This window comes from Schistocerca serialis, chromosome 11 (assembly GCF_023864345.2).
Source record: "Schistocerca serialis cubense isolate TAMUIC-IGC-003099 chromosome 11, iqSchSeri2.2, whole genome shotgun sequence".
Taxonomy (NCBI): domain Eukaryota; kingdom Metazoa; phylum Arthropoda; class Insecta; order Orthoptera; family Acrididae; genus Schistocerca; species Schistocerca serialis.
The window spans coordinates 166889893-166902169 of record NC_064648.1 but is presented as its reverse complement, the minus strand read 5'-3'; the positions used below and the strand labels follow the sequence as shown (position 1 = coordinate 166902169).

At 41.9% G+C, this 12277-nt stretch overlaps 1 protein-coding gene across 1 annotated transcript in view; it reads left to right on the top strand.

The window, feature by feature from the left end:
- Positions 1-12277, top strand: part of LOC126426592 (ankyrin-3-like) — a 53953-nt gene that overhangs the window by 18845 nt on the left and 22831 nt on the right. The window contains exons 3-4 of the mRNA XM_050088486.1: positions 2348-2392; positions 8948-9524. Coding sequence (XP_049944443.1) covers positions 2348-2392; positions 8948-9524 — 622 coding nt within the window. The remainder of the gene's footprint in view (positions 1-2347; positions 2393-8947; positions 9525-12277) is intronic.

Here is a 12277-nt window from a genome sequence, read left to right as displayed (position 1 = left end):
TGCTGCTACCTATTGGTAACCATGTAAAACTCGAAAGTTTGCTCTTTCCAGGAGTGTGTTGTTCACCCACATATCTCAAAGAATGGTTCAAATGGCTCGAAGCACTATGAGACTTAAAATTTGAGGTCATCAGTCCCCTACACTTAGCACTACTTAAACCTAACTAACCTAACGACATCACACACATCCATGCTCGAGGCTGGATCCGAACCTGCGACCGTAGCAACAGCACTGTTCCGGACTGAAGCGCCCAGAACAGCTCGGCCACAGCGGCCGGCTCACATATCTCAAATACCATAATAGCTATGATCTTTTTGAAATCGGATGACACTTTTTGACACACTCTGTGTTTCATAGAGCGCAGTTTCCACCAGCACCGCACTCGGATGTACCCGCTGGCGTGTCCTTAGCCGCCTGAGGCTCGCCTAACTCGGCTAACGACACTGCTGTAGGCGAGACACAGCCCCCTGTCCTCCTCCAGCTCTGCATAATACATCACCACGTATTGACACACACTGCAATTTCATTTGAAAAAGAGAGACTGATCCCCGTCCCCTGCAGTTAATATGAGTACGAAGTCGCTCATCCAGCAGTTCCTCGCAGTTAAGCAGGTGCAAACATGATAACGATCCCTTAAACGGTTTCGAAACTGACGTAAACAGTTCAGCTGATCAGCCAGTATACAGGGTGACTCACCAAGGTATGCAAACATTTTAACATTATATTCTACAAGTAAAACTAAAGGAGAAAGTTCGAATAAACATAGGTCCACAAATATTTAGCTACGGGGTTACGGCTCATAGGAGATTTTGCCTGAAATTTAGCAACTTCGCTAATATGAAGCCATCGCAAAACTGTACGAGGTTAAAGTAAAAAACCTATTTCCATTTACTTTGTTGTTATTAATAAGGTAAATCTAATAAAACATTTTCCCACGACGTCTAACAGGCGAGACGTACTTGTAATTCCTTCAACAAGAAATGCCCCGCTTCCTCGAAGGTGTTCCACTAGCTACGCGATTGCAAATGTATTTTCAACATGACGGTGCGCCCCCAAATTTCGCCAACGCCGTTACTAAACGTTTAAATGATCATTTTCCTCAGAAATGGGTTGGTCGTGGTGCTACACGTCTGTGGCCACCCAGATCGCCCGATTTAACGCCAATGGATTTTTGTATGGGGATGGATGAAAGACATAGTTTCTGAGGAAAAAGTCAATACACGTGAGGCATTACTTGCTCACGTTATGAATGCAGTAGGCGAAATTAAGAACAACCCTGTGAAATTGAAACAAGCAACAAAATCTGTTCCTACACATGCAGGTAAAAGCACTGAACTCGGTGGAGACATTTTTGAACATTTATTTATAATGTATTGAGAAATTGTATGTTCAATGTACAACTTCCTTAACAGTGAGCTTTGTCTCTTCTGGTTTAACAGGAATTCATGTGTGCTGTGGTATTAATTAAAGCAGATTATCTGACACATTCATAGAGTTTCAGTTAACGTTATTAGCATTATTTTCCAAAATCAAATTCTCTACAACTTCTGTTAAATACTTTGTGGAAACATCTGGAATTTATAAAACAAATTGGGCCAACTAGTTTATAAATTGAAAACTTTATGAAATTGTTTCTTTTCTTTTCTGGATGTTCTGGAAAATTACTGCAGATACACGCCTGGGACAAGTTTTATTAGATTCACCAGACCAACAACAACAAGATAAATGGAAATCGTGCTTTACTTTAACGTCGTACAGTTTTGCGATGCCTTTATATTAGCGAAGTTGGTAAATTTCAGGCAAAAACCTTTATTAACCGTAACTGCGTAAATAAACATTTGCGGGCCTATGTTTATATGAACTTTTTCCTTTGATTTTACTTGTAGAATAACATATTAAAACAACTGTATATCTTCATGAGTCACCCAGTATATTCGGAACAACGGAGTGGCAGCCGCCTCGTAAAATGGTGAAATCAAGATTAATTTACGCTAATTTATTTATTATGAAGCTAGCTGCTAGAAAATGTCTTTTTAGGTTACACTTATTCCGTAAATTTCATGTTGTTCAGCAGACTGCAAGTTTGGTGAGGTTATTTTCACAGAAAACTTCCTTACTTGTCGCGACACTTGAGACCTTCCGCCATGTTCTGCAGAAGCTTTAGTTGGTTCGTCCTCATTTTTGTGGCGGTAGTCATATCTACTGGCTGCAGCCACCCAATTTCTGTTACAGGTAAAAATTTTACTTTGTTCGATCCATATGAGTCTGGGTATGATAGTAGATAACCATAAGAAATGAAATATATTTTTAATTTTTTCATTGAGATTGTTACGAATTTCTCTTTCAGAATTCTATACAGAAGTCACCGCACATAGTTCAACAACCAACAAAGGTAAGTGTTTCATCCATTGCTGCTACAGACACCTCATGGTCCACGTGGTTCTTTTGGTACTAGTTTATTTAATCACAGTAGTCTTATCTCGTGGTTTGAGACGTCCTCGCCGGCGCCGTGGGGAGGCGAGCGTGTACAAACTTCCCTCCAGCTGCCTGCGCCACCTGTTGCCTGCTTCTCGCCGTGGCGTGGCGGTCGTATTCAAACACACTGCATTGCTACTTATTTTTAGAACGGCGAAAGAGGATGTAAGATGATTGTACACTAAATTAATCACAAATTATGTGATATCTCATTTGTTCAGAAATCTCTCTCGTCCAAGCGTCACACAAACTTGTATTCAGCACTGTTCGTTGCTCCTACATGATAGGCAATACGTGCCTCACACGCTACTGTTTTTCCAGTAGCATAACTGGCAGAGACGGGCGCGACCCACCCGTGGTACACGCCGGCGTGGACTTTGTTGGAATATCTGCTTTGTGTCAAGGGGAAGTCACAAGAATTCTGCGACCGAACTACGCAACGCCGTTGGGTATCAGTGTATCATTGCCTTTGGTATTGTAGAAAGCTCCAGTTGGAATGCCATTTAGTCGTCATGTTGCACATACTGGGTGATTTTTACCACAGTGTACAGACTCTACGGATTGATCGATGAAGCGATACGGAACAGAAATGTGTAACGAACTTATGTCCGAAAATGCATGGTTTCCACGCTAGAGAATCTTTATTCAGTCACATACTGTTACAAAGACTGCCGTATAATTCGCGCTGTACCACGCAGCGACAAGTACAGTGTGTGCTGAAAATCGTTTCCAACGCATGCGTGTATACGCGCCCTAGCGTGCTCTGCCTCACACGCTCACATCGATCAGGCTGCAGCCGAACAGTGTCAGAGGCAGGATGAATACGCTGCCCCAGTGTCTCCACGTCTGGAATGGACTTTTCATACGCGCTACTTCTTAGTTGACCCTGTAACCAGAAATGTAGCGGGTTGAAATCTTGTGAACGAGCAGACCGTATAACTGGACCCCCTCGTCCGATCCTTCAACCAGAAAAGATGCGATTGAGATGCGTCCAGGCGCTAATGGCGAAGTGGGCTGGAGGACCATCGTGTAGCAGCCACATAACCCTTAGAATCATCAGTGCACTGTTTCCAGCAAGTCACCCACAAGAAACGCCGATATTTCCGACCTGTCAGGCGACGTGGGAGGAAGACTGGTCCCAAAATAGGTCGCCAATTATCCGAGCCCAGACATTCAGGCTGCCACGATGCTGATGATTCGCTGTCATCATACCATGGGCCTTCTGCATACCATCCCAAAGATGGCTGTTGTAAAAGCTGAAGATCACGTAAGGATGGCGTCATCTTTGAATAGGATGGATGACACAGATCCCGGAATCGTGGTTACCTGGTGAAGAAACCAGTGACAAAACTGGTACAGATGTGGAAAGTCTGTCACTACTAAGCCCTGCACACGCTCTAACTGATAAGGGTAGTAACAGTCGTCATGGAGAATGTTCTACACGGTCGTCTGGCTTACCCTGTAGTGGTGGGCCGACTGCCTGCTACTGATATGGCGGTCGCCTTCCACAGTGCTGATTACATTTTCTTCCAACTCTGGTGTCCGATCATTTAGGGTACGTCCTTCATGACTTTCTGCATCCTAGGTCATTATGTGCGAGAAACAGTATCACCCTCTAGGAGGAAACCGTGAATACTGTAACCGTGGCTGCATGGAATTACACTGTAGCTTCTGTAACAAAGTATGATTCAATAAATGGTGCCTAGCATGCATTTCCGGACATCATTAGACAGTTTTTGTTCCGTATACTCCCATTCATCGACTCCTAGGGTTTGTACATGGAATTTTCACAAAAGTTTACCAACACTCCTTTAGTTGAGTTGTCCTCCACACCGCACTTTTTTCCCATGGCTATTTACTCACAATTTCCTTTATTTCCTTCGTGTCCAAGTAAAATCAGATGTGTCAGATTAATTCGCTTCTAAAATTCAGGTCCCAAAACTTCACATCAATTTTAAACATGTTCTTTGTGTCAACTGCATCAAAATCTGAGCTTGTGTTGCAATAAATTAAGTATTTTCGTACGCTGTGTGCCACTGGAACTGTACTTTGAGCTATAACATCAGTTGCGTTTAACATTTCTCCTCGATAAAAACTTTGGACTAGCAACCCCATACAAAGACACATTTACCCAATATTTCATTGTGTATCAATGTGAATAAACGTAAATTTTTGAGAATTTTCGTAAGTTCCCAATGATGTGTATTGGTACGTCATAGAAAACCAGTGTGTGTGTAGTGCTTGTTGTAAGTAACATGTCGTGTTCTGTTGTCTGCATTTGCTGTAAACTAACGATGATTTTGATTTTGTTTTCGACTACTACATCTAAACACTTTCAGGAAATTACTAGCTTTTATAGAAGGTGCTACTGCTGCCGTAAAGAAAATCTCGATTTGTGTACAGACTGCTTCAGATCTTAACGGTAACTAGCTATCCTTCGAACGTAACTGGTCCAGAGTATAAAAAAGAATAGCAGGATTACTTTAGCGATACTTGTTTGCCGTTCTGTAAGACATTACACCAACCATACTGCAGCCACACTCTGTAAACTATCCTTGAAAGTGGGAAGAGTCAGCTGACGTTCATAAGCTAGGATCAATCGACTGGGAGCTGCTGTGCATGGGTGTTTCTGGTGAGTTCTCAACAGTCATCTATCAGATATACCACAGATACCTGAATTACTATCGCCTCTTGCTGTCGCTTCTACAGGAAGTACATGATCTGTCACCGCTTATCCACTGGACTGTCAGCAGATTCTACAAGACGTACATGATCTGTCACTGCTTATCCACTTGGCTGTCAGCAGCTTCTACGGGAAGTACATGATCTGTCGCCGCTTATCCACTGGACTGTCAGCAGCTTCTACAGGAAGTACATGATCTGTCACTGCTTATCCACTTGGCTGTCAGCAGCTTCTACGGGAAGTACATGATCTATCGCCGCTTATCCACTGGAATGTCAGCAGCTTCTACAGGAAGTACATGATCTGTCACTGCTTATCCACTTGGCTGTCAGCAGCTTCTACGGGAAGTACATGATCCGTCGCCGCTTATCCACTGGACTGTCAGCAGCTTCTACAGGAAGTACATGATCTGCTTATCCACTTGGCTGTCAGCAGCTTCTACGGGAAGTACATGATCTGTCACTGCTTATCCACTTGGCTGTCAGCAGCTTCTACGGGAAGTACATGATCTGTCGCCGCTTATACACTGGACTGTCAGCAGCTTCTACAGGAAGTACATGATCTGTCACAGCTTATCCACTTGGCTGTCAGCAGCTTCTATGGGAAGTACATGATCTGTCGCCGCTTATCCACTGGACTGTCAGCAGCTTCTACAGGAAGTCCATGATCTGTCACCACTCATCCACTTGACTCTGAGAAGCCTGTCAGTGGCAGGACTGGGCTCCATGCATCAGGTAGGACTCAGCGCGTCATACCCATCACCATAACGAATGAGTCAATGACATGACTGGTTCATCTTATTTGTAACAACCATTTTTGGTAGTATGATGTAGCCTTTCTCATTGCATCTACTACTCCTTGAAAACGCAAGTTAACTGTGTCCAGTGAAGGTATATACTTGTTGCAAAACATGCTTCCTCCACACCACTTCTCTCTCTCTCATGGCACTTGCTTCACCTAGAGCCTTATTTAAAATCAATCAAGTTAAAATCCTTGCACTCTACTTACTTTTTCTGAATCACTTGATTGCTGGACTCCTTACTCCTGTACTGTCAGAAATCGAACTATTTCATTTTACCAATGCTTTGTGTCTTACTAGGTGCTACAAATAATAATCATAATAATAGTAATAATAATAATACTGTACACACCCTACAACAGAACAGAGGCCACTACATAATATGTGTTGAGTTAAAGTTTAATTTATTTCATTTATTGTTATGGAGATATTTAAAGGTATGTGGTTTGTGTATCTCGATTTCTCTACCATACGTGCATGGTACAAACTACTGTGCATTATATGAGACATTTACCGTATGCAATTTATGTGCCTCGATATCTCTACCATAGGTCCATGGTACAAAGTACAAACTACTGTGTACAGCATGAGGATTATGTGTGGAAGATGAAGTCCATACATTCGTTTGGCAACTTCTATTTGCACCACATCGTGTAATTCGTTAATGCTTTATTTGAAAATAACCATTAATTAATGGTAACTTATGCAATAACTACCACATCATTATGAAATAGTAATAATAAAAGTAATCTTTTGGAAGTAATTTAGTATTGTGAGCGAAACACATTTAGACACATTTGTTTTCATTCCTCATAAATTTAATTTTATCCATTGGGGGAGGGGGGATAATTATGTCTCTACTCTACACAATGTTGGGTGTTGTGAGATTGGAGGATGTCAGGATTTGGATCTAGCTATGCCCGCCATCTCGATCTTATGTTTGTAGAAAGTCATATCAGACCATGATAGCAGTTAGTTGATCCCCTGTGAGTATCAGTTCCTGCAGAGAAACATGCTGGATTAGCGGTTAAGGGCAGAGTGATACAGATTTCAGGCGCAGAATATCGTTGTTTCCTTAAATAACTGCAGAAATCGGGACTGTGTGTTGAATACACTACCTTCTGACGCTCTTAGTATTGTGCTAGATCTCCATTTTGATATTCTGCACAGGTAATTGTAGAAACAGATTAACGATAAGAGGTGTGTTCCTTCTGGGCTTTTTGTACAAGCAAATAGGAAAGTTCTAAGGGGGGATGTAATAGATTTAGGTCCAAAAATGGATTTTTCAAAATATTATTTTCTTCATCTACACAGTTTACTCTATGCTGTGTGTGAATTTTATCGTGATAGCGGTTTTAGAAATGCCATTAAATTGTTAAACTGATTAACTCTACACAGCCGGTACCTTTTCCAACAATTGGGAAACTGGTTGCTTCAGCGGAATATTTGTCAGTGTCAAAGCTATTTTCTTTAGATTCCTTTGGCTGTCATCTATATCATTGCCTGAAAACTTTCTTGCATGTGGTTCATTTACGTTTTGACAATACTAACACATATTAGTAGGTGGAAGGTTAAATTCACAAATCTTTACTTGGGAGTCCAGATTTATGCATAATTGGTGGTGGCAAAACTATGTTTAGGAAATGGAGGTTTCATGGAAATCGGGTTACCATAAAGAAAGAGGAAGAAATTAGAAGTGAAGAACTTAAGCTCTTAGCTTATCCAGTGACAAAGCACCAATGTACAATCTGTGTCAAACAGACGATCAGTGTAAGTTGAACAATATAAAATGAGATGTATTCCCATAACACTCATTACCAGAATATGTAATGAATTTATTTAATCCCACATTCAAGTTTCTTGCAAGCCCTGATTTATTGAGGAACTGTCTTCACGGAAAGTCACAAAATTGCATATGAAAGCCTCAGTAATTTAATTTGGATTACATGCTTAAAAAGGACATTCTGTGGACTTGAAGTACTTAAAATAGGTGTCTATGATGCCGTTATATGTTACAATAATGGAAATAATGGCAGAATTGAAGTTCTGAAGAGAGTTGGTACAGATCCTGCTGTGTATACAAGAAAAGCATTTTACACCATCGACGAGAGCAGGGTCAAGAAAGCTAACAGATCAGTGTCTTACCTGCAAATACAGACCATGCATATTCTAAGAGGAGAGAAGATAAACCTGGAGGATGAGGAATATCAGTATGGAGGATTTTAAAATTGAGGTAAGCTTATTACATATAGAAGTATGAGAAGAAAATCTTTGAACATCATTTTCTCTGTTTTACATTTTTTTTACTTTATTGGAAGCCTTGCCTCAAAAAGTATATTCTCTAATGCTATGAAATTTTCAGGAACTGTTCACAACGCTCTGCTCTCTCGTTGGAACTAAAAAATTCTGGATCCACCACTTACTTTCGGATATTTAGATGATTGTATGTAGAAAAAGGAAATTTGGATGCACAAAATTAAAAACTCTTAATGATACAATTTGTACCACAATTAATAACTGTGCTTCAGTGGTCTTATAACCTTTTCAGGACACTACAATAAAATTTTCAGATTAATTGCATGATTAGAATATGAGCTATGGCTTTTTATAAAAAAGACAATAAAAAATGAAAAATTCAAATTTAGGCAAAATATTAATGATGCATATTTTATTATATTTTGCTGTTGAAACACAGCTCTTTTGCTTTATGCATACAAAATTTTAGATTGCACATTAATAAATATGACGGTAATGATTTTTAAATAAATGTTATCATTTTCCATTACATCCCCCCTTATAAAGTATTGTTAATTATTTTAACCTATTCACTTTCGGCATTAGTTTGACACAGCAAAGATATCATATTGTTGCAGCTGGCATGCGATTGGAAACATATCCTAACTGCAGGTTCATACAGATTTGATTGCGGCTCATACAAGTATAGAGTGCTGTGTGAGGGCAAAGAAGTGATCAGTGACACTGTGTTCCAGACTCGCTCACAGTGGGACGAGTTCATGAGGCTGAGGAGGCCACGGCCGAGGATCTGGGCGCCCTGCTGGACGCCGGGGACGGCGCTGTGGTGACTCTGCTGGCCGGGGACACGCGGCTCGTGGCTCACAGGGCTGTCTTGGCCGCCAGGAGCGCCGTGTTTGCGGGCATGCTCCGTCATCTCACCTTAGAGGCCAGCAGCAGCCAGCTCGCACTGTCCGACATAGAGGGCCCTGTGCTGCGCCAGGTGCTGGCACACCTCTACACCCTCCAGCCCCCACAGCTGCCCAGCATGGCGCCGCAGCTGCTGGTCGCCGCCGACAAATACGGCTTGTCGGTACTGAAGGCGCATTGCGAGCAACAGGTGGCCTCACAGCTGTCTGTCGAGACTGCGGCAGCCACAGGTGTTCTCGCGATTAGACACTCTGCTAACATGCTGAAGCAGGCCGCCATCGCCTTCATAAAGGCCCACTTGCTCCACGTGGTCGCGACGCAGGGCTGGGGTGAGGTTGTAGTCAACGACCCACAAACTGTTGTGGAGTTGACTCACCTGATTGCAGAGACGCCAACAGACACCAGGTAAGCCACTCATCTATGTTGCACAGCTCTGAGTGTGTGTACTGCCAAGTATAATACGTCCACCACTAAGTTTAATTAGATGTGCCTGCACAGTAAAATTGATATCCTTTTTCTGATATATACTATGCGATCAAAGCATCCAGACGCCTAGCTGAATATGACTTACAATTTCGTGGTGCCCTCAACCGGTAATGCTCGAATTCAATATGGTGTTGGCCCACCCTTAATGTTGATGACAGCTTACACTCTCGTTCGATGAGGTGCTGGAAGGTATCTTGGGGAATGGCAGCCCACTCTTCACAGAGTGCTGCTCTGAGGAGAGGTACCGATGTCGTTCAGCGAGGCCTGGCACGAAGTCGGCTTTCCAAAGTATCCCAAAGGTGTTCAATGGGATTTAGGTCAGGACTGTGTGAAGCCTAGTCCATTATAGGGATGTTATTGCTGTGTAAACACTCCGCTATAGGCTGCGCATTATGAACAGGTTCTTGAAAGTGTTGAAAGATGCAAACGCCATTCCCAAATTGCTCTTCAACAGTGGAAAGAAAGAAGGTGCATAAAACATCAATGTAGGCCTGTGCTGTGACAAATACGTCCACATCATAAAACCAGCGCCTCCGAATTTTACTGTTGTCACTACACACGCTGGAAGAAGACATTCATGGGGCATTCGCCATACCCACACCCTGCCATCGGATCGCCAGATTGTGTACCGTGATTAGTCACTCCACTCAACGTTTTTCTACTGTTCAATCGTCCAATACTTACGCTCCTTAAACCGAGCTAGGTGTCATTTGATATTTACCAACGTGATATGTGATTTAAGAGCAGCTGCTTGACCGTCATATCCAAGTTGTCTCACCTCCCACCTAATTGTGACAGTACTTGCAGTGGATCCTGATGAAGTTTCGATTTCCAGTGTGATGGTCTAGATAGATGTCTGCCTATTCCACATTAAGACCTTCTTCAACTGTCGGCAGTCTGTCAGTCAACAGGCGTAGTTGGCCTGTACGCTTTTGCGTTGTGTATGTCCGTTCACGTTTCCACTGCGTTATCACATCGGATACAGTGACCTAGGGATGTTTAGGAGTGTGGAAACCTCGCTTACAGATGTATGGCACAAGTGACACATCAATCACCTGACCACATTCGAAGTCCTTGAGTTCCGCAGAGTGCCCCTTTCTGCTCTTTCACGGTGTGTAGTGACCACTGATGTCGCTGATATGCAGTACCTCGCAGTAGGTGGCAGCACAATGCACCTAATATGGAAAACGAATGTTTTTGGGGGTGTCCAGATGCCTTTGGTCAGATAGTGTATGTTAGCGTTGTTACCATTGGACTGTCACACACTAACTGAATAGCATGTTGAAATGCTCTCAAAGAACACGCAAGCACAATGTAAGCAAATATAAAGAAACTATACTTAGCAACTAAGCAGGATAAATGCCTCAAACAAGTGCCAATCTGGAACATTTCAAAATTCGGTATCTCGTAAACGACTCCTGCAGCAAACACCACTGGCATTCTGATTTACGCTACTTTTAGTCTGTTAATGTCAATAGGAGTTGTTCTATTTAAAAACGTGTATCTTTGCACAAAAATACGATTCCTAGGTATTAAAACAATCTATTGATTGTCTAACAATACTGATACGCCTGCTAAACCTGCTGGGCAGAACAGGTAATAAGATTGTGGAAAGGGCCAAGGGTTGAAGTCAGTTACTGCTTCCAACTGTCATTCATTCTACATTAATAACCTGTACAACTAAAATGGCACATAGCCGAATCTTTACCGAATGTAACTCTTTCATAGCTGAAGGCCTCCAACAAGAAATCTTAACAGGATAAAATCCAATTAAGAAAACAATAAAATAATTCAGAAACAACATACGCAATGTGCAATACAAATGGCTGAGGGCCACAATTAAATTCGAAAATTTCAGAATATATTGGCATAGACCTTTAAAGGAAGAAGGCGAACAAGAAACCTTACAAGAACCAAAAATTCAGTTTAGATGGCAATAAAATAATTTAAAACCCCCAAAAAAGCAACACATGTAAGGTGCAACAGAAATGGCTGAGGGACAAAAATTTCATAACTTCAGAATATATTACCATAGACGTTTAAAGGCAGAAAGCCAGCATGTTTAACAACAAGAAAACTTACAAACCAGCAAGATAAAAATCCAGTTAAGATAGCAACAAAATAATTTAAAGGGGAACATATGCAAGGTGCAGTACCAATGGCTGAGGGCCACAATTAAACTTCAAAATTTTAAATTATATAACCTTAATCTTTAAAGGCAGAAGGCTGGTGCAGTGTTTAAGCTTGAAAGATAAATTAAAAAATTAATTTTGCAAAATTTTAAGAAAACAAAACAAATAACCATAAGCCTAAAATTTAAAATAACTAACAACAGATAATTAAAAACCGGTGGCACTCAGATGGCCTCCAGAGAGGTCGGTCTGCCCTCGTTCACTTAGGTGAGACGCGTGGTGAGCACAACTATACTTGATCCATTGGAACCCCACCAGGGGACAGCCACGGACCGACCGACACAACGACTTGCTTCCCGTCAATGACTACATGAGAACTCAAACCGGTAATGTTACAAACGTGGAAGTCGACAGTGGAGTATGTAGTAGCTGTCAAAATTACACACCATGTTGGACTGTGACAACAGGTGAGGAAAGAACGCTGCCTGAAATTACGATAGTGGCCAGGCAGGTAACCAGAACACTAATGGCCGCAAGACA